The 22906-nt window shown below is 40.3% G+C and overlaps 2 protein-coding genes across 3 annotated transcripts; both read right to left on the bottom strand.

Annotated features, from left to right (window-relative positions):
- Positions 1 to 1525: 1525 nt before the first annotated feature.
- On the bottom strand, positions 1526 to 5334 carry LOC5509705 (isoaspartyl peptidase/L-asparaginase). Its single transcript, XM_032378685.2, has 6 exons — positions 5003 to 5334; positions 3904 to 4012; positions 3230 to 3603; positions 2903 to 2938; positions 2442 to 2632; positions 1526 to 2233 (listed from the first exon to the last, which is right to left on the bottom strand). The coding sequence occupies exons 1-6, from the start codon at positions 5192 to 5194 to the stop codon at positions 1888 to 1890; spliced, it is 1248 nt and encodes a 415-aa protein (XP_032234576.2). The 5' UTR covers positions 5195 to 5334; the 3' UTR covers positions 1526 to 1887.
- A 7970-nt stretch (positions 5335 to 13304) lies between these two features.
- Positions 13305 to 22092, bottom strand: LOC5509706 (isoaspartyl peptidase/L-asparaginase). 2 transcript variants are annotated; one of them, XM_032378687.2, is made up of 6 exons: positions 21886 to 22092; positions 18040 to 18148; positions 16815 to 17176; positions 16303 to 16338; positions 14973 to 15163; positions 13305 to 14751 (listed from the first exon to the last, which is right to left on the bottom strand). In XM_032378687.2, the coding sequence occupies exons 1-6, from the start codon at positions 22075 to 22077 to the stop codon at positions 14406 to 14408; spliced, it is 1236 nt and encodes a 411-aa protein (XP_032234578.2). In that variant the 5' UTR covers positions 22078 to 22092; the 3' UTR covers positions 13305 to 14405. The 2 variants fall into 2 exon arrangements, with proteins under 2 accessions (XP_032234578.2, XP_048585699.1); XM_048729742.1 differs by lacking the exon at positions 21886 to 22092 and adding an exon at positions 18769 to 18942.
- Positions 22093 to 22906: the final 814 nt, after the last annotated feature.

Below are 22906 nucleotides of genomic sequence, written 5' to 3'. Positions count from 1 at the left end.
ACACAGCCACACCGTTCCGAAAACCTTGCAACGTAAACAGCGAGCCTATAAGCCCTGTCCTTGAGTGCTTGCGTGTATACATCTAATCTAGCCCGAGCTGCTGCAGTTTCGAATGGATGCGCAGGCACCTCATCCGATTAAGAGCTCGACCGAAATAAGAAACCCGGTGACAATTTCACCTTTATAATAGCACAAACCCTCAAATATAGCTCTATGCCCGCAACTAGACATATTGTCCTATTTCTCCCCCATTTAGGACCCATTTGATGCACAACCCCCTCCCTCGTCGTTTATGTCCAACAGTGATCAAGCGAAAGCCCTGTCTCATCTGGAAGGCGTAGCTAGAATATCCCTGATTTGATTTGAAACATGTCCGCAGCCCTGTCTCCCGCAAAAAAATAAGACTTTTAAATCCCTTGCATAAACAAAGAGTTTTGCAGGCGAATTACAGATAACCTTTAAACCCTCGAGCAAAATGCAGCCTGGCGAACTACCACACTCGCCTCTACATACTTCCTCACTGACTCGTCCGCGGCTGGGTTACCTACTCCCAAAAAGCATGCCACTCATTCCCTCGGCGAACTTGCGAAGATAGCCCGGAGTTTGCCTATCAGCGATCCAACGTGCCAAAGATCCTTCTGGGACACTCACACTGCCTTGCGACCACTCGTCGCGTCCCCGTTCAAGCCTCTGTCAACTGAGGGACGGACCGTTAGAAAAGTGATGGGAGGTGGTGGGGGGGGGGGGGCATTTTTTTACTGGGCTTCTGGTACCTGGGAATGAGGATTGACTTCATGTCCTATGCAATCACCATTTGGATTTATCGTATGAACAAATAGAATGAAATCTAGATTTATTGTTGTTTTCCGAACCATAAATAAATTTCAGTGTTTGTGGCGAAAACAAAGGTTCCTGCAAGCCAATCGCTCACAAAAAAAATATTCGTGCATCACTGAGGCATCCGAAAAAAAAATTGAGCAGACTAGAATCCAGACTTTGTATCCAAAATAGCCGTCGCTTTTCCTTTTTACACCGTGGTCGAGCTACTTGCGGAGGAACCGTGCAATCCTGTGGGCAACCAGTACAAGAGGTAGTGTGTGTTAGGTAGTGGGAAAGTTTTTAGCTATGTTTGCGGACATTTTGTAGGTACCGTATTTGCCAGCGAGTAGAAGCTGGGGGTTTATTTTTGGGTTTGGTTTATATGCACAAAAATTTTAGCTGGCATTTTATGTTTATGTACGTCGCAAGCCTTTTGGTAGATAATCCGTTCTGGATTGCGACTCTTGATTTGTCCCAAATTGCACCAAAATTACTACTTTTTCATGATTTATGTCAAAATTGCTGAATCATGTCTCATGAACAGAACATCCACCAAAAAATGCTCACGCTTATTTTGTTTTATATTACACAAGGAACCTCTGGGCAAAAAAATCAAGCAAATGTAAGGTAACATAACCTTACAATTTGAACTTTGTCATTGTTTTGCTTCAGTTATGCATTTGGGATTCTTGAATAACGCAATAACTTAAGAGGCAAAATCATTGTTTTTTAATTTGAATAGTTTAAACTGATATATCTTAATCAATTATAATAAATAACAATTTGACAATTACAACCACGAGTGATGCACTTTGGTCATAATGTGATTGCTAATGTGATGCGACTGTAAAATATGAAACACGATTTTTTTTGTAAATATAAATAGGCAGTATGTACAGAGACAACATACATAAGAAAACTTGGGCAACTAAGCCCTACTAGTCATTTTCTATTTTATCTATTTTTTTAATACTGGGGCGGCCCCCACCTTAGAGCTATGAACACAAAATAATCTTTTTGTACAATTGTATGTGCAAAATATACCACTTGGTTGATCTCAATGGACGTCTAAAAATCCATGCCAACCCCTATACTATCTTGTCCTATACCATAGGAGGTTACATTTGAGCCAGAATATTGTTTACAAGCTACTCCAGGAGCCTCCACTATTTTCATGCCTTCAGTTGAGTACACTTCAGCCATAGCATCCCCAGGATAGACACCAAATGCTGTCACATCTTCTCTGCGCTGAGCCCATGGCATGTGCGGGGTGCTGTGTGCAATAGCAGCGTTTCCCTCGCAGTCCAAAACAATCATGCCGCCTTTGCCCCCAATCCGTTTATCCATGTTGTCCAATGCAGCAAAGACAGACTCTGTTGGAGTTTTGCCACTTTGCATCATGTACATCGAATGACTGTGTAAAGAGAAAGGAACACGGATTTTAATTCCCATACATTTCCCTCCCTTTGGAGCACCACAACCTCCTGAATTCTCCACTGTGCTAATTTATCTTTTTTTCCCTTCTCCCTTGATTCACTAATCCACCCCCCCCCCCTCTGGATTCACCACCGCTCATACCCTAGGTAACAGTACATCCAACATTCTCTAGAAAACAAGTGTACCTTGCAAGTGTGCATCGAAGTATAAATTCCCCTGAGCCAGTAGTTGAAATGGCAGCAATCTCATTATCTGCATAACCTCCACAGCCAATGATGGGAGAATCACCGACTCTACCAGGGTGAACACCAGAGATTCCTCCTGTTGATGTGCCACATGCAACATTGCCAAACTCGTCTATTGCTACAGCACCAACCTTTAAAAAAAACAGACAAATAGAGGTTTTAAATCTAGCACTGCAGTTGAACCTAAAGGAGCCTGCATAGCTATCAGACATTTAAACTTTTGGTGGTCAACTTTGGCAAATATCAGACCCTTATTACTTTCTATAAGGCTTTTATGCTATATTCAATTTCTCTTAGCAACAGATGTCAGTACACCCTTAACAATAGACAAATATAGATGTTTGAAACCATACGGATAAAGGATGAGAATCCACAATAATTACAAGTCTTGCATTACTTACAGTGTCATGCTCATCAATGTTCTTGATTTCTTCAATCTGGAAACATGAAATTCATGTTTAAAATAAATTTGACTAGTATTCAAAATATTATAAGTACAGTTGCATAATGGTTTAAAAGTCTTTCATGTGGACAATTTCTAACCCAAGAGACTGCCATTGAGCACAACACCCTAAAGACAGGATTATCACTTTGATGGAGAGTCACCCCTAGCATAATGTAGACCTAGAAAATGGCTAGGTTATTTGGAGTTTATTGCAAGTTATGAAGGGGAGGGAAGAAATAAAGTTCTTCAAGGGAAACAGAAAACACTATTCAACTGTACTTACCATTTTTAAGACCAATTCAATATCCTGTTCTTTAACTTCTTCACGTTTTTCAGGCTTTGATTGAAGTTCTGTCTCAAAACTGTTCACACAGTCAAAATCTTTCTTGTCTTCTTCTTTGTCCTCTTTCTCTTTCTGCAATTTCTCATTATTTTCTTTTTCTTCCATTTTTTTAACCTCTAGAGCCTCTAAGGCAGCTTCCAGTTGTTTCCTTCTCATTTCTGTAATGAGGTTTTCATCAGATACAAAAGGCACTCCCATCTCTTGTGCAAACATGTCACCACCTTCCCCCGTAAGTAGGCAGTGCCTAGAGTTGGTCATTAGCTTCTTGGCCACTGTAATTGGGTTTGCTACATTCCTTAGTCCGCAAACACCACCTAAAGCAATATAAATGATTAGTTTACTTACAGACCTAGACATAAGCAAGGGGGCCGAGGGTGACAAAAATAAATGCAGTCAAATCAGGGACTGCAAAGTTATTTTCTTGATTCATGAACAAAGCATTTTGTGTATTGTGAAAATGCTAACATCTTTTACTAATCATGTATAGCTATTTCTAAAGGTGTAACACCTTGGCTATCTAACATTGGGGACTGTAAGTTACCTGTACCTTCCAGATATGTGGCTTAATTTATGTACAAATAGTCAAATTAAAAATAAAGAGGGCAAAATTTTACCATAGTCAATTGATCTTCCATCCATCATCATTGCATCCATTGATACTCTGCCAAGTGCATTTAGTTTAGATCCATAACCGCAGTTGAACAGGGCATTGTCTTCAAATACCTGCAGAATGACAATAAGATACCATAAGCTTCAAATGTATTGCTGGGATGAAGAGTACATCAATCCACTTAGACCTAAAATTCAAAATTTCATGACCAAAACCTTCAGGATGGAGAAGGTTTAATCTTCCTTTTTGTTGGTGATGCCAGTGATGTTGATGGTGGGGTGGGTAGTGGGAGGTGATGTTAGTTGGTTTCATGGTTTGCTACCATACCTTCGAGGCTTATGGCCTACCTAAATATTCAAATATGTTTGTCAAACATTGAAATCGAATTCTCCTGTGAGCATTCTCCATATTTGTGTCAACTCTCCCGCATTAGGCAGGAGTCTCAAGACTTTGGACCCCTTCTCCCGCATTGAGCACCAGATCTCCCTTTTTAGCGATTTTTACTTTATATTAAGACAATAATTCCCTTGTGTAGCGACATTTGTAACACCCTCGTGAGATCTATAAAGTGGATTTGTGTGGGTTTCTTTTGTGCAAAACAACCGCGAGGTTATACATATCCGTCACCACCGAAAATAATTATACTCCACCCCTTCACAAAAACTTAAGCCTTGAAATTTTCTAGGGTTGACAGGAATGATTCTGATATCACATCTACTACTTTATCTACATGAGCATATTTTTTTCTCAGTCGTCATGTGGTGATTTAGTTCAACGCAAAAAATTTTTTGCTGTGAATCCATTTAGAAGCTGGAATTTTCCGTCAAAATGAATAAGTAATAAGCTGAAACTAGCATATCGATCAACCTCGTTGAAAACTTCGTACGGACGAATTATGTTCCGAATTATGTTCAAAATTATGTTCAGAATCTGTATTTCTATCACACTGCCTGAAAACGGAGCTTTCTCCTACGCGTTTTTGACGCCATTAACAATATAAGTACTTCTGTAACGAATAAGACGCTTAACGGATAAGCGAACTGCTAGAAACAAATAGAAAAAAGCTCTACTAGCAGAATAAGAATTTATCACTAAAAACTCACCCTTATCGCTGCTTCTACGGCATCAATGGCAGCGTTACTGCCTCCTTCTTTGAGGACTTTGTAGCCGACGTTAGCCGCGTTTTTGACGCCATCAACAAGTAACTGTTTTACGGCTTGATCGGGTATTACAGCATGAGCGCCTCCGTGGACCACGATACAAGGAGAAAATCGCCGGATCTTGCCTTTCTCCATTTTTCTCTGAAAGGAAAGATCGACCAAACGGACAAGTCACAGTACAAATGTAAACCTCACGTTTGCTCGCTCAAAGATCTAAACTAAACTAACGAATCTTTGATTCTCCATTTATTCGTGTTTTGGAAACAAGAATTCATTTCTGGCAAGACCAGCAATAAAACAGGAAAAAAACGCGTTTCTTTCTTACCGCCCCGGGGAGAAACTTGATGTGAAAACCGGCAGTGAAAACCGGTTTGTAGTCAAGCTGCCATCTGGTACGTCGTTTTCATTGGCTGGCATCCGAAACACAGGAAGCCCATATCTTAATAAATTCTAAAAGAAAACAAAATTTCGGCTTTATAGCAGAATTCGTAGCCTGCTAAAACAGTATAGCCTGCGTAGCTGGCGGTTAAGCTCAGCGAAAATGCCATTTTTCTGCTCTAATTTCTGTCATAACTGCAACAACACTTCTATAGGCAAGTTTAATTTGTTTTACTGGCTCTAAGACAAGGAAGGCGCGATTCGTAGAACGTCTGTTTATTATTTTTTTTTTACCAGCAAACGTTACAATAAGAAACCTCCTGCGTAAGGCAGCTTGAAAAGGTAGAGAACGTAAAGGAATCATTGATAGAGAACGGCAAAATTTCAAATCCACAAACGCAAGGACATGTGAGCAATCGAGAGCGATAGGTTGGAAAAGCCTCGGAAAGGCACCGTTTGCGCCCCGATGCGGGCCGGCTTAGTTCCATTTTCAACTTCGCCTTTGGTACAAACTGCAAGATCCCTGCAGCCCCAGCCCGAAAACAAATAGGAGAATCAAGGACGCATGAAAACGGTCGAAACTAGCGTTGAACTCCATGTTACTACACGCAATGGAAAAGCTGAACTTTCAACCTTTGCAAAACAAACCCAACAAACCGGTTTTTAAGCTTATTCCAAATATGGGTATATTGACTAAATATGGTTTTGTGTTACTATGACAATCTCGTTGACCAAGGAACTGAAAGAAGCTGCTCGCCTCGCCCAGAGCCTCCTCGTTTCGCTCGTCACTGAATTTTGCCGAAAAAATTGCCTCGAAGAGTGGAAGTTGTGATTACGAGTGGGGAGGAGGAGAACCGAGATGAGGGAGGAAAATCGCCTAAACTGTTATGAATCACGGCTAAAAAGTAACCAGATCAATATATGACAACATTTTCAAGAAATTTGCGTTATTACAGATATATTCGGTGAACAAATTAAAGATATAATATATAATATTCGATACACGCACATTTCGTCTGGTTTGCCCGTGCTATAACCAACCAGATTCCTGAAATGGTGGGTAAACAATACGCATTTAGTAGATATCTGTGTTATTTGATCACAGGTAGCCCAGGCTCACGGCGAGTGTTGGTTTATTACAGAGTTTGCATGAGCAAAAAATTCGTTGAAATAAATATTCTGAATTGAAAATAAAACAGTAGTTTGACGTTGCTGCTGCTCAATCCAGCCATTATTTGTCATTCTAAGCTGTTTCAGCCGCTGAAAATTTTTCACGTCGCCTTCTGTACTTATATAAAATAGACAAGATTGCAAACTCCGACAACCGCCAAATTCCAAAGTGCTCAACAAATCGACCGATCGTTTCGAAATCCAGAATCGCACGGCAAAATAAACCTTTCAGAATCATAGCACACGTATTTATCTTTCCAACCATACCTTTTAATCGTCTATTCGTCCCCGTTTTGCCGTTTGAGCGAGTTTGAATTTGAAAATATTCGTGATAGCGACCCTCGAGTTCGATGGGCCGTTCGTGGAGAAAAAGACAATACACGCCATGCCAAATTCCACCAGCCAGAATGCTTCGCAACAGTTTGGCCCAGACTCACGGCGAGTGTAGTTTTATAACAGAGTTTGTATGAGCGAACAAATCTTGTTGAAATAAATATGCTGATTTGAAAATAAAACAAGCTGTTTTAGCCGCTGCAAATTTTTCCTGTCGCCTTTTGTATATAATACAGAAGGCGACGAGAAAAATTCGGTTAAAACAGCTTAGAATGGCAAAAATGGCGGCATTGAGCAGCAGCAACTTCAAACTACTGCTTTATTTTCAAATCAGCATATTTATTTCAACGAGATTGATTTGTTCGCTCATACGAACTCTGTTATGAAACTACACTCTTATTCCTCTGCATCGTTTCGCAATCAGACATGAAAGTGTTTTTTTAAATTCGATACCTGGTTTGCAGTATTTTATATTTTGGTGTTTTTTTACATCAATGTCCCATCCAAAACTACTATGAATATGATTGCAAACCATTGTCTTAGTTCTTAGTTCTCATGAGGAGCCTTCTCCAGCCTTCCAAAACGGATAGCCATGATCGATCTCTGAGAAGGGGGAAAAGTGCCGTTGATAAATCTTCGAAATTTTCTCTGTTTTACTGCCCATCCGAAAGCTACATCCAAGTTTCTGTTACGAACAATGATTTTTCTTATTAGTTAGCGTTTTATTTTCAAGGATTATCGTTTTTTTTATTTAAAAATCAGTAAGATGAAATTTTGAGACGTTCGTGAGGTTTAGCAAGCGAGCGGAGGTCCAGCGATCACTATTGGCAGTCAAATCAGGCACGAATTTGGATCGAAGCGAGTACTCAGTATCTTTATTAGAAGGGATATCGAATATTCAATGCTGACAAGAATCATATCATTGGTAAGACTTTTAGTGCAAGGTTTATTTATTGCATAGGTAAACACATTTTGACGTATGTTATTCTCTTCGTTCGAGTATTGCTTTTTCTCTCTCTCGTATTTTTGCTACTGGTGGTCTCTGCTTATTCACAGTCACAGTCACCACCTTGGAAAATAACCGGCAAAGTTGAACATATTTTGTTAGTCGAGGGAAGTGTTATTCATTTGTTCTGCCACGTAAAGTGGAATTTACAGCGAAATAAATATCGAATATAAACCACAACATTGCCTCAGAGTCTTCAATATGGCATCCAGCGACCTCTCCAAGCGCTGAAAACATATTGTTTTATTAAAGACCCTTAGCGCAGGGTTGACTGGGATACCTGAGGGATTTCATATGCATGTGACGGATTGCAATTTGTTTGAGTAACTGTGTTGTGACATGTATGACTAAAAATGTTTTTTGTTTAACCATTAAAAAACATTTAATTATTTAAGCAATGTTAATTCTGACTGGGTATTGGGGTTAGAAACACCATGTGGCCCCATAAAAGTAAAAGGGGGTTAGGATCAAATTGGCTGTTAAACCAAAGTGAGTCATTGTTATGAACAATATATATTGGTCTCCATTGTTTAAGGTATTTATCATTTCACTTGTAAGCACAAAGTAAACAACAAGACCATTTATGCTATTATATTGTTTAGACAAAAATATTTTGGTGCCAAATGAGAGGGCCATATGGAATATCTGGATGTATATGTCATAAGAGTGATATTAAGTTTTTATATTTATTTAGTGGCTACAAGTTAAATATTTTATACGGCACCGTAAACATCTAAAATAAGCACTATATTAACACAATAGCACGGCATAGCGATATTGGAAGTGTGTGTATGTAATAACGCTCTATCCTTTTGTGTACCATACAGTACAAATTAACAAGCCTAAGCCTTGCAACTTGTACGCGGGCCTTGATGATTAAGGGTTGCACACTTGGGTGATTTGTGTTGCGTTATCTCGAAGGGATTCAAATTGAGGATACATGTTTAATAAGAGAATCATATTCAGTTGATTGGCGGCCCTAACTTCAAAGACCCTTAGGTGTGAGATTTAATAAAAGAAACATGTTTAGTTAATTTGCAGTAGCAACTTCAAAGACTTCGTTTTTGTTGACACTTTGTCTTATCTGACAACATAATTAACCTTTGAGTTTTTCGATTATAACTTTTTCCTTTTTGAATTTTAGTTAAAGTTTTTAGTACCGTCAGTTACGTTAGATTTAGCTCTTCCTTTCTGTTGCTACTTTTACTAATTTTATATTAGTTTTATGTTGGAAAATATGCCTTTAAACAGCATCTGCGCATGTCCTGTTTATGTATTCACCCCTGGGCCAACCCGTGTACCCGTTACCTAGAAAATCTGGTAAACCAATGAACTTCTTCATTTATGATGTAATGGTACACGTAACCCATGAGTGCCTAGGCATACACACGCAGATGCACCCTGCCTATGAAAGGAGCAACCGTAAAATTGTATTAAGTTCGTCTAAAGTTCAAGTTCTAGTTCGTCCAAAGTTCGTCTAAAGTTCAAGTTCTAGTTCGTCCAAAGTTCGTCTAAAGTTCAAGTTCTAATTCGTCCAAAGTTCGTCTAAAGTTCAAGTTCTAGTTCGTCTACAGTTAGTTCCAGCTCTTCCATAGTAAAGCAGTGGGTCTCAACAGTTTGGTCTGTGGTCTCTTTCTTCCCCCCGTACAATTGACAAGACGTTTGGGTACACTCGGCACAAGTCATCTTGTCACATATATCAGGATTTTAAATTGGTAGCAGCCTAGTATCATCGTGTGTTTAATATCCTATTCCTCATACACCAGATGATATCTCTAGGGGTAGAGGGCTACAATAGCAAAGAGAACAAAGTCACAGTGGAGCTAGAACCATAATAAAATACGGGAAAACTTTAGCTACGTTTCATATTATGGTAAATTTGCTGTTACACCCAAAATGAGCCATAATGTAACTACTGTTTAATTGTTTTTATTGTTAATTACTATTTCATTTATGTAAGTGCAAAATAAACAATAAGATCTACTATATATATTGTTTAGACAAAAATATTATAAAGTCAAATGGATAGGCTAAAGAATATCAAACACAACAGAATCCTCTAGTTCTTATTGCAAATGTTTCATTTTTCATTAAAATGTTTTATTAAGAATATGACATTCAATAAGAGATAGAGAATATTTCTTAGAAAAAAAAACAATAAACAAATCAAAGGAAGGCACATACAAAGCCATAGAGGAGATTCTTCAGAAATCAGTGGGCTCCATTGAACACTGTGGTGTATTTTTGTAAACAGAATCTATTGTAAGAAATAAGCAGGAGATCATAAATTCTTTATTGTACACTATATGTCAACACATGTAAAGTTAATCATTTCAATAGCTATTTTCATGGTCACCACTTAGATCCAAATGGCTTACTGGGTGTGTACAGGCATGCAGCTCGGGGTGGGCACACGGGTTGTGCCCCTCCCACTCAGCCACCAAAAAGCAGTCTTTTTTTCCAGAATATCTATAATTGCATGTCCCCTCCCCAACTAATCAGATTGCCTGTTATGGTTATCAGACCTTAAATTAAATAATTTCTTTTGTTTAATAAAATATTACTACTTGAGATTTGTTTTTGTTCCTTTTCTTTTATAAAACAAGCAGATAAACCGTGAAAAAAAAGAGTTAGTGATCAGCCAGAAGACAGTCGCTGCAAAGAAAAGAGGGTCTTCTATATTTAAATATGGCTTATGGAAAATGTGTCAACTGCCCAGGCAAATCTATAAGAACATAGATTTCACCTTTGCAATCGAATGACCTGCCAATCTGAGCTCCATCCATGTCAGATATTGTTACGAGATAACGCCAAGAGTCAAGACTAGATATGTCACCTATGTATTCATGGGTCATGCAACTGCACAGGACATGTTTCAAGTTATGAAAACTTCTTTTGCAATCAAGTGGCATTGATTGACGTCTGGAGGCCAACGAAAGCACCCCAAATCTCATTAATGTGGGTTCATGTGGTCTACGCGTTATCCACAATGCATTTAAAGCGGGAGCTTTAAATGCATTGTGGATGCATTGTGCTTTGCAATGCATTTGAATGCATTGCAAAGCTTCTCAGTGGAATGTGGAGGAGGTACTTTTATTCAGTTTATTGGTTTTTTGTCGACTGTCCTGCTAGAAGAGAGGACTTAAAAGAACTAACAGGATTACCGTTCCCCCCCTCAAGTTCTGTTAGCACAGATGGCTTGAGAATGTCCCTGTCTCTGTAAGGGCTAAAGAACTATGGGTCGACATGGGACAACATCGAGGCTTATGTGTCGATATGTGCAAGCAGTGCTTCGAGAGAAGAAGTATCCAACACCCAATTCAAAGTCTTTCAAAGTCATCAAGGATGCTACATTTGATCCAAGATTTAATGAAGAGATTCATTAAACCAGATGTCTCCAGCCACCAAACTCTGCATTTAAGTTGACTAAGATTGACTTGTCACAGAAGGAAACATACCTTGATATCAAGAGGATAGATGTAAAATTTTTGGAAAATAGAAAGGTGAAGACGCTTTTGGCAGACAATAAAGTCAGTGAACGTCAGGAAAGTATATTGAAGAATTTCATAGGAGGCTCTAACCATAAAGCATAGTGCATCGACTTACAGTAGTTTTTTTGTAAGATATAGATGTTGGAATAGGGGGTCAGTACTTCATCTAATAGTGCTATTTACGAGCCAAGTAATGTAAACTCAGTATTTCCTATTTTTTCCACTCTCTTCATGTCCGTGGGTTTTCTTTTTATTATTTTTTCGATTTGAATATTTTCAGGTTTACCAATATTTTCAGGTTTACCAATTCAAGCAGGCGTTCCGGGATTTCTTGTGTCGTGCAGAAGCTACTAGGAGGCCCGTACCCAGGATTTTTCTTGGGGGGAGGGGTGCGAAATCCGAAAAAGAAGACCATATATTTTCGAGGGGGAGTTTCTACAAATAATAGCACGTCTATTGAGAATCGAAAGTGGACCTTTGGCCGTTGTGGGGGAGGGGGGGGGGTACCCTGGGTACTGGCCTGACTAGAGAAGACCCCAATTGCGTATTCCATGGCCAGAATAAACATAATCTGCCTAGTTTCCACTCATATTGTCCTGGGGAAAGAAGTGTGCATCTCCAAATTTAAGCTCTTACTGACGAAGATGGTGGAGTGCAAGCGCGCCGGTAAAAATGTACCCCCTGGTGCTCCAGTATACGGAGTTTGTCGAAAAAGCAGAGAAAGCTCAGAAGACACTGTTTTTGGATTTTAACTACAAGCAAGATAGGCTGGACAAGTTCTTCCTGCAGCATCTGGCTTCGCAGAGTGGTCTCGGAAAACTGTAATGGAAAGCTTGTCAAGGGGATTCTTGGTAAATCGCCAGCTGATGGTTGAAACCTTAACCCGTTGACTGGCTATTTTTTAGCTGAATTTACAAAATAAAAAACAGACTGAAAACAGATACCTCCCTCCTATTCTGAGTTTTATACAGCCTGTCAAAATCAAACACAGGTGCACCTAGTCAGCGGTATCCAAGCTTTCCAACAGTGCTTTGCGGTCCCCACTTTTAATCCCTCGTCGTTGTGCTGAAGCCAGCACAAGTTGATGGTTGCTTGTATTTTTCATCAAAAATACAGCTATGAGCATATTAGGAGAGTGTCTCAGGACATCATGAAGTCTATTAGGGGCATAATTGAGTGCTTTGCTTATGGATATTTGCAAGCAAAGGTGGATTCATGATGATTTTTTCTTGTTTGGCTTTGCCTGGATAAGAATAATTTTCTAATGAATCACCACAGCTCTCCTAAATGCTGACTTTTTTGGAACCAAATTGATTTCAAAATTGTTTACACTGCTTTTCTGGGTCTGTATGACCTGGAATTGATTTGTTTGGCTTCGGGGTGAAAAACCATCTGACTTTGGGGAGAGGAGTGTTGACTGGCCCTCCCCTCGTGAATTTTTCTCTGGATCTTCCAGAATGCTTTGCATTCTGTAAAGGCACCCAAGTTTTTTTACAAGCCTTCAAGGAGTGGACATTGTGTTTTGAGGCCATGGAAATGAACCTGGAGGATCAGAATAAAGGTATATATTTGTGTCTTGAGCTGTGTTTGCTGATCTCTCTCCCTTTGTGGTATTTTGAGCGTTTTATTGAGAGGGGTGATTCTGCTTTTCTTTCCCTGTTCGATTTGAAATTTGTCAAAGAACCTGTGCTATTATTTGGCTTAAGAGTAGATGCCAACACCTTGGTTGGATGCATATCAAGACCATTTATCCCTTAGACTGATGCCTGAGTATCTATATCTTTTTGTGTTTATTTTGCATTTATGAATTCTTGGGGTTGTGGGTACTCTCAAAGCCGGTACAGGCCGGTTGAGGGGTCAATGTGTTAAGGAAAGAAGCTTTATTGCCCAAAGAGTTGTTCATGATCACATTACAGATATCGGTGGACTTGGGCTTTAAAAGACGTGGAAGAAATTTCTCGCAAAAAGTTGAAATATTGTAGTCATTTAAGCGTTTCGCTTGAAATCAGTCTAGTTTGCGTGAAATCACTGTTTTAGTAGCATTTGCTACCAGTTAATCATGAATGCATGTTGCTCACCAGTGAATCATAAATGCATAATTTTTTGCCTTAAATGTAAGGTATGAGTCATGTACAATTAAAACGAGCTTCAGCAAAGTTGGTGACTCTAAAACATTATTGACCGTATATTGTCTATGTGGTTTTATCGTTTTTAAACTACTTGAATTTCTACAGAAAGTCATTGAAAAAGTCTTTGAAAGTACTTGAATTTGATTTGTGAAAAATTGTACAAACCCTGATCTACGAATAGGCTCACAAGTTATCTCGTTCACATGTTAAGAAATATATTCGTTTTAAGAAATAAATTCGTGAAATAAATAAACTGTCTTGCTCTTTATAATATCTTTGACCGTGCGCTTTAACCAAATCCTCTCTCGCAACACTAAAGCATGTGTGCATGCTATACTGAGTCGAAACAGGAAAGAAGCATCTAATTAGCAAATAGATATGTTTTTAAAGGGCGTATGTGCTTTACTTGATGATATCAAAGATATCATTTGATTCAAACAAGTGATCTACTGGGAATGGTGCGGGCTGTTTGGCCTACCTACTCGCTATCTATCAGCTCATAGCGTAAACGCGTGCGTTTTGAGCTAAAGTCCAACTATCAGTTCATAGAAATCTCGGGCTCCCATTTAGGAGCATTTTAGTGGCAACTGGCTGGAGTTTGCTGTTTTCCATCATGGATGTAGAATTACATGCAACACGTCAACGATTGACACGATTATTTTACCAACTTAGTCAAAGCACAGAAGACTGCTGTACCTATTTTTTTGTTTTGTTTACTGGGGGGCAGGACCCCTGGTAGCTATGGACACAACAGCACTGCTTTATGCATCAAAAGAAATTGTTAACAACCTGTTGTCTTAAATGTGCAAAATATACCCCTTGGTTATCTCAATAGACTTCTAAAAATCCATCCCAGCCACAAGACTATCTTGTCCTATACCATAGGAGGTTACATTTGAGCCAGAATATTGTTTACAGGCTACTCCAGGAGCCTCAACTATTTTCATGCCTTCAGTAGAGTACACTTCAGCCATAGCATCCCCAGGATAGACACCAAATGCTGTCACATCTTCTCTGCGCTGAGCCCATGGCATGTGCGGGGTGCTGTGTGCAATAGCAGCGTTTCCCTCGCAGTCCAAAACAATCATGCCGCCTTTGCCCCCAATCCGTTTATCCATGTTGTCCAATGCAGCAAAGACAGACTCTGTTGGAGTTTTGCCACTCTGCATCATGTACATCGAATGACTGTGTAAAGAGAAAGGAACACGGATTTTAATTCCCATACATTTCCCTCCCTTTGGAGCACCACAACCTCCTGAATTCTCCACTGTGCTAATTCATTTTTTTTTCCTTCTCCCTTGATTCACTAATTGTGCTTGTTCATTTCACCCCCCCTCCCCCTCCATCCACCCCCGCTCATACCCTAGGTAACAGTACTTCCAACATTCTCTAGAAGACAAGTGTACCTGGCAAGTGTGCATCGAAGAAGAAATTCCCCTGAGCCAGTAGTTGAAATGGCAGCAATCTCATTATCTGCATAACCTCCACAGCCAATAATGGGAGAATCACCGACTCTACCATGATAAACACCAGTCATCCCTCCTGTTGATGTGCCACATGCAACATTGCCAAACTCGTCTATTGCTACAGCACCAACCTTTAAAAATAGACAAATATAGAGGTTTTAAACCCTGAGATTGCTAAAGGCATGTAGCACTGTAGCACCAGGAGCCTGTATAGCTTTGAGACATTTAGGTACCAGGTTAAGCGCGACCTTAAAGGAGGGGTAGCGATGGGTACCTCGAAAATTCGAAAGTCTCGCAAAAATTCTCGTTTTTCCAAAATTTTGGGGGTCTCGGAGCCTCGCTGTTTTTACCACGGCCTCGGAGTCTCGGTCTTTAAAACGCGATCTGGATCTCGGATTTTTGTTAAACGCGATCTGTTTTATGTTGTTATCATGCTGCGGGTTAGCCTTCTATTTCGTTGTGTAGCAAGAATGTACTGTAACTCTACTTATTCTTTTTTCAAAATGATGTTTATGACATACCTCGAACAAGTTATCCGAAAACAACCTCGAAAGATAAGCTCGGGCTCGGTAGTTAAGAGACCGGAGAAGCTCGGGCTCGGTTTCTGAAATTTGACAAAAATCTCGGGCTCGGATTTTGAAACGCGGGTCTCGGCGCCTTGGCAAGTCTTCAGACTTACCCATCGCTACCCTTAAAGTGCATTTGTGCAATTGTCGAATTCATTATTCTATGTTGTTTTTGTGTGCAACATGTATCATTATATTGTATGTTATTTTGTCAGTTGCAGGTCTCCGTTCATCGTCTTACTTAACAGGCCCGTACCAAGGATTTTTTTTTGGCGGGAGGGGGTGCGAAATAAAAAAAGTGGACCTAATTTTTACGGGGGGGGGGGGGGGGGGGGGAAGTTCTCTTATAAAAATCTGACCACCCCCGAAAAAAAGGGTTTTTTTAATGCATTTGCAGTATTTTCACGGGACGTTTATTGTCGAATTTGACTACACACCATAGTGATCTATCTTACGCTTTGTAGTTTTGTCTACACATAGCACGTCTATTGAGAACCGAAAGTTGACCTTCGGCCGTTTTGGGCGGGTGCGTTCGCACCCATTGCACCCCCCTCCCGCCCCCCCCCCCCCCCCCCCCCATCCTGCATAAATGAATAAAAAATAAATCATTCTTTTAAGAATAGTCAAATAGAGGTTTGAAACCATACAGATTTTTAACACGGAGGATGAGAATCCACAATAATTACAAGTCTTGCATTACTCACAGTGTCATGCTCATCAATGTTCTTGATTTCTTCAATCTGGAAACATGAAATTCATGTTTTAAATTAATTTGATTATTCCAAATCATTGTAATAACTTTTGCATAATGGTTTATAAGTCTTCCATGAGGACAATTTCTAAGAGAAAGCACTGGAAACACTCAGTCTTTTAGAATTTTGTTGCTGTCATTTTATACCATCGAGCACATCCATATTGTGACGACTTTCGAGTCCGGTTGTTGTTGGATAGGATGATCCATTAGTGTAAACCCGCCTACAGTAATAAAGCAGAATAGGAAGAATCTTTAAACACCCCCAAGGGATAGCGGCTGGTAGAATTTTATACTTCAAACGATAGATGATCACCTCTGTCTACTTTTATGGAGAGTCCCCACTGCTCTAATGTAGCCCTTGAAATGGCTTGGAGTTTATTGCAAGCTATATATAAAGGGTAGAAATATGGTTCGTTGAGGGAAACAGGACACACTTAACGTTCACTATTCCACTGTACTTACCGTTTTTAAGACCAATTCAGTATCCAGTTCTTCACGATTTTCAGACTTTGATAGAAATTCTGTCACAAAACCGCTCATACACTCTAAATCTTTCTTTTTTTCTTCCTTGTCCTCTTTCACTTTCAGCAATTTCTCATTATTTTCTTTTTCTTCCATTTTAACCTCTAGAGCCTCTAAGGCAGCTTCCAGTTGTTTCCTTCTCATTTCTGTAATGAGGTTTTCATCAGATACAAAAGGCACTCCCATCTCTTGTGCAAACATGTCACCACCTTCCCCCGTAAGTAGGCAGTGTCTAGAGTTGGTCATTAGCTTCTTGGCCACTGTAATTGGGTTTGCTACATTCCTTAGTCCGCAAACACCACCTAAAGCAATAGAAATGATTATTTAGTACTCTGTATCCTCTACTCACAGATCTAGACATTAGCAAGGAGGCGAAGGGTCCACAAGGTTATTTCCTCGATTCACGAATAAATTATTTCGCGAATTATGGAAATACTAACAAATCCTGTTAATCATGAAAATGATAATAACTTTTGCTAATCATGTATAGCTTCTTTCAAAGGTATAATGCAACTATCAATGTTAAGCCGATGGGGGGTGCGGCAAGGGGGGGGGGGGTGAACAGTTAAACTGACCCGTAGATAGTGATTTTGATGTTTATCCCGTGGCAGAGATTTATATATTTTTTTCTCGGAGTAGAGATCTTCTCTTCTAGTGCCTATTTATGTGACCCACGGACTGGAATGTTCTAATTTTTTTGCTAAGCGTGGTGCACGCACTGCAGATGCTTGATTGATGTTTAATAACTGTATTTGTTTTGATTCTCGGATGTGAGAATGTTTGCAGACTTGATGTTTCAGTGTTTTACTATATTCAGCGCATCCATAAAAAGAAATCACATGTTATATAGTTCATGCTGTCTCTATATTTCACCTGCCGTACGGCCCTTGACAAGGGATATTTGATCACAATAATAGAGCCCGGGGTAAAGATATTCCTCAAGGTCTAGCTCCAAAATTTCCCCAAGGGTAGGAAATTTGACTAAAAAAACTGCAACTATGTTAAATCCCCGCCTCTTGCCGCACCTCCCCCCACAGGCATAACATTGATAGGTTTATAACACACTGGCACTAATTGGGGACTGTAAATTCCTTATTTTTCAGATATGTGGCTCAATTTATGTACAAATAGTCAAATTGAAAATAAAACATGGGCATGATTTTACCATAGTCAATTGATCTTCCATCCATCATCATTGCATCCATTGATACTCTGCCAAGTGCATTTAGTTTAGAGCCATAACCGCAGTTAAACAGGGCATTGTCTTCAAATACCTGCAGAATGACAATAAGATACCATAAGCTTCAAATGTATTGCTGGGATGAAGAGTACATCAATCCACTTAGACCTAAAATTCAAAATTTCATGACCAAAACCTTCAGGATGGAGAAGGTTTAATTTTCCTTTATGTTTGTGATGCCAGTGATGTTGATGGTGGGGTGGGTAGTGGGAGGTGATGTTAGTTGGTTTCATGGTTTGCTACCATACCTTCGAGGCTTATGGCCTACCTAAATATTCAAATATGTTTGTCAAACATTGAAATCGAATTCTTCTGTGAGCATTCTCCATATTTGTGTCAACTCTCCCGCATTAGGCAGGAGTCTCAAGATTTTGGACCCCTTCTCCCGCATTGAGCACCAGATCTCTCGCTTTTTAGCGATTTTTATTTCTTCCAAAAAATGGGTGGTAGTGATGTAAGTTGATTTCATGGTCAGGGGGTAGGAAACACGTAACTCTCGAAATGCCGGCTCAAATGGCTTGAAACTTCACCCAGACATTATTTAAGACTCCACTGTCAGGTCAGAATATTTTTTTAGAGTTTTACGATTCTATTTCGTAGTAAAGTGAACGGCTTATTTCAATCCCATATGGTTAACTGTAAACCTTGACACACTTCCGGTGCCTTGGTTGCTGGGTTGTCCTGTTTCTTGTCCGGGGTTGGGCCTTGGTCTGTTTCCTGTGGTGCTGCAGGCGGAAGGTTCTGTTCCTTGAGATCCACCCTGTTTCTTCGGTGTGTCTTTACGTCTGTCTCGACTTCATACGAACGCTGCATCCTCACCACATCTCCTTCTTCTAGTGGAGGAAGATCTCCCTCGGTTGTAGTGTGAGGCTTGCACTGCTTGCTTTGCCTTTGTCTCCTTTACCACTCTATCAGTGTTTACCTCTTTAGGTTTCAGTAGCTTTGCTGTCACGGGTAGCCTTGAATCGTCTCCCAGTAGTCGTTGTGCTGGGCTGGTTTCCATAGCCTCAGTGAGTGTGTTTCTCAGTGCGGGTACTGCCACTTTTCGTACAAATCACTTTTCGTGTGCTTAGCCTTCTTTAGCAAACGCTTTGCATCTTTGACTGCTGCCTCTGCTTTTCTATTTGTTGATGTTCAGGGCTTACAGGTTGGTGTTCAAAACCCAACTCATGTGTAAAGTTGGTAAATTCCTCAGAATAGAATTAAGGACCATTGTCACTAATGACTTTGTCAGGTATCCCTTGTCGCGCAAAGCGAACCTTTAGTTTCTTGATAACTGTAGAGGCCTTAGCGTCATTGGGAAGGGGATCGATTTCCCAAAAGTTTGAGAAATAGTCCACCGTTATCAAGTACTCCTTGCCATCTATCTTGTAGATATCTGTTTCTATTTTCTTAAATTTTATTCCCTCGAGTGCCTTCCAAACCTGTCGCTCACTGACTTCGGGAAAAACTGAGCTATGAATCAATAGTCATGATAGCAGGTTCCTCGTATGTTGTGTCGTACACAGATTTCCGAAGTAATCATTGAGACCGGTGAGTTGTTCATCATCCAGACAAACGTTGGTAGCAGTGCTACGCCGCTGAGATAGAGTGCCAACTCTTTTCCACCACGCTTTCGTCCCTTTTACTGCATCAAAGCACGCATGCACTTGTTCATATCGCTGAGGATTGTATTCTCCAGGTTGTTTACTGCATCACCCACATTGAAACTGAAGATATTGTGCCAGTCTTCTTCGTCGAAAACCTTGTACAGATTTTCTTTAGAGTGGTTTCTGTAGTCCCTAACTCTTTACGCCTAATTGGTTTCAATTTAACACCCGCTGGAACAGTGAACCCAGTATGGTCCGTTTTTATTAACAACTGAACCGGTTGACACTTAAGGCCTGGCTAAACTAGGCGACATGTCGCCTAGTTTAGCCAGGCCTTTAGAAAAGAGATCGGGTCCATTCGTTAAACAACTGTCTAAAAGAGAATTTCTACGAGTGTGGAAATCGACGAGCGCTTTCCAACCTGTCAGTTCTTCCAAGCGACAAATATCCAAGCGGTTGAGATCTCCTCCACACGCAATGAAAATATTGGGAAATTTTTCTAGTGTGCTGTCCGCTATGTTGACCAAGTAATCCATAAGATCGTCATCAGAATACTTGTGCTCAGGTGGGTTATACAGTCCGCATACCAGCATGCAATTCCCTTCAGGCTGTAGAGTTATGCAAATAAGCTCATATAGAGCCTTGATCTATAAATATCCAAAACCTTGAGATTACTTCTGGTATAAATTGCGACTCCACCCTTTTCCCTCGTATCTGTCTCTCCTGTAGATCGAGTAGCCTGGAATATTTACCACCGAGTCCGGTGTGTCCGGTTTCAAGTGAGATACCGTAATCACGCACACATCTATTCATTATGAATAAGATCACTGGAGCGCGGACGCGATTTTTAGTTTTCTTTAGACTACAAATTTTGATAAATAAACATTTCTGAAAAGCAAAACCCGATCAGTCGTTATTTTTCTCTGTTGCTGCCGCTTCATAGGTACAAGAAAAGTCCGAGCTGATATTTTCCTTGCGCATTCAGTGGGACGACGACTCGGGATAACCATAATCTCCCGTGGGTTATTTTCAGAACTTGAAGTTATTGAAACTGTATTGTGCCCTCGGTACTTCAGGATTCCCAGATTTTTTACTTCGGCGGAAAACGTTGAATTCGGCGAGTTTTCGCACATCAAGAATCGCTTTCCTGTCATAACCCCGCACCTGTCCTTGTTGTTGACTATGTGTTTGTAGGCCCTCGGTTTCACTATAGCTGCCACCACTCATAGAAAATTGAGGACCAGGGTTCCTGGCTACATCTTGGAACACAGTAATATCCAACATCACTGAACCTTCGGGGTAGGCAAGAACCGTCGAACCATGCTTGTGCCATGTGGTTATCGTTCGCGTATTTCTGTTACACTTCGTCGTGAAGCGTCTCACATACACAGCTTTCAAATCGTGTATAAGCACAGGTACCACAGGCAATGGTTGCTTGTCGTAGCTCGGAATTCGGCTGTTTTGAGACCGGTCGAGTAAAGCGTTTTTTTTGTGTGAAATGTTGTCAATAAAATTGCCTTAGAACTTAGAACATGCCTTGTTGTTGTCAAATTCGCGTGTAATAAACGATTTGGGGGGGGGGGGGGGGGGTTTTCTCAACGGAATTTATGACTTCTTTCTCCCTACTAAAGAAATATACCTTTCTTTAGTAAACCAGACAAACCGCCCCAAAAGCTTGTGTCTGACTACGCGCTTTTCCCAAACGAGACAAGGATTTTGGATTCGCCGAGGTCGTGCAACAAAGAATTTGGCTTTAAGTAGGTAAAAAATAGGTACTAAGTCAGAGCTCTAAAAATTGTGGCAGTCATGTTGGCATGCATACATTATCCTAATTTAAATCTTATTCAAATCATTACGATGATGTGCTTATGTCTCCCAAAATCTTGCAAAATCTTTTCTGAGGGGGATGTTTCTTTTTGATCCCCGGACTAATAAGTAAAAGCTATAACTAGCATATCGATCAATCTTGTTAAAACTTCGAACTTGGACGAACTTGCAAGCTTTATGGCAAAAATCTATTTTAGGCTGCCGGTCTATTTTTCACTTGAAACCAGCTAGACTGATGTAAACTTCTATCTACACTAACCTGCTAGCAGCGATTTTCTCTTACGCGTTTTCGACGCCATCAACGAGATACTTCTGTGACGAACAAGTCGGATACGAATTCTCACTAAAAACTCACCCTTATCGCTGCCTCTACAGCATCAATAACAGCGTTCTTGCCCCCCTTTTTGAGGACTTCGTAGCCGGCGTTAGCCGCGTTTTTTACCCCATGAACAAGTAACTGTTTTACGGCTTGATCGGGTATAATAGCATGAGAGCCTCCGTGAACCACGATACAAGGAGAAAATCGCCGGCTCGTGTTTTTTGCCATTTCTTTCTGGATAAGGAAGGATGAACCAAACTGACAGAAGTCACAGAAATGTGAGCGTCACGTTTGCTCGCCAAAAATTCTTAACTGACAAGAGTCGCCTTAGCAACGGACCCGTCCCCCGTGGAGATGTTTTTGAACATCGATCTCCACGGGGGGCGTCGTAGGCTTCAGCATTCCAGTGAAAGATGTGCGTAAGCACGCACAAAAATCGTATTGAAGAAATAAGATTCCATCCCTAAAATGATCAATATGAGTCCTCAAGACTCATTTCTTACACGATGATTCGGGAAAACGCAATTATTTTGTTTTATTATATGGCAAAAAAATATAGAATACTTGCTTAGTTTAGAATGAGGTGGCGTGTGTCACGAGATAGACGTATTGTTTCAGACTGTGTAGTAAATCTGATGACATTTTTAACAACAGCTTTAAGAGAGCAAAATTTACCCACCCCTTTCCCCTAAATATCCGAGGTAAACAGGTAAAAAAATTCTAGCGCTGTTGATAAACTTGTTACCTAAACAAACTTATAAAGTCAAAAGAGGCATTTAAATCGGAGAAACAGGACCAAAATATGAAAAATTCACTGCTTTTTTGGGAAACCTATGTGTGTAAAACTGTTGCCATGGTAACATGGAGCGTCTCCTAGGCATGTCAATGGTATCAAAACGTCCACAGATAGTTTTTAGGAAAAGTCACCAAGTTTTAACCACTTATGTTTCAGAAGTTATAGCAATTTTCCCGGAGGCTTAAAGAGCCCCCCATCGGCTTAAAGAGCCCCCCCCCCCCCCCCAAGTCTGAATAGGGTTAAGTAGATTACATAACAATT

Source organism: Nematostella vectensis, chromosome 7 (genome assembly GCF_932526225.1).
Source record: "Nematostella vectensis chromosome 7, jaNemVect1.1, whole genome shotgun sequence".
In the NCBI taxonomy this organism is placed as follows: domain Eukaryota; kingdom Metazoa; phylum Cnidaria; class Anthozoa; order Actiniaria; family Edwardsiidae; genus Nematostella; species Nematostella vectensis.
This window is presented reverse-complemented; position numbering and strand designations above follow the sequence as displayed.

What these genes read in the sequence shown, in the direction of transcription:
- LOC5509705 (XM_032378685.2), bottom strand. Translation starts at nt 5,194, where the DNA reads ATGGAGAAAGGCAAGATCCGGCGATTTTCTCCTTGTATCGTGGTCCAC. An exon ending in TTGAATTGGTCTTAAAAATG is followed by an intron (nt 2,939 to 3,229) that starts GTAAGTACAGTT and finishes TCATGTTTCCAG; the next exon opens with ATTGAAGAAATCAAGAACAT. An exon ending in CTTCGATGCACACTTGCAAG is followed by an intron (nt 2,234 to 2,441) that starts GTACACTTGTTT and finishes CTCTTTACACAG; the next exon opens with TCATTCGATGTACATGATGC.
- LOC5509706 (XM_032378687.2), bottom strand. Translation starts at nt 22,077, where the DNA reads ATGGCAAAAAACACGAGCCGGCGATTTTCTCCTTGTATCGTGGTTCAC. An exon ending in CTGTAGAGGCAGCGATAAGG is followed by an intron (nt 18,149 to 21,885) that starts GTGAGTTTTTAG and finishes GTCATTCTGCAG; the next exon opens with GTATTTGAAGACAATGCCCT. An exon ending in CTTCGATGCACACTTGCCAG is followed by an intron (nt 14,752 to 14,972) that starts GTACACTTGTCT and finishes CTCTTTACACAG; the next exon opens with TCATTCGATGTACATGATGC.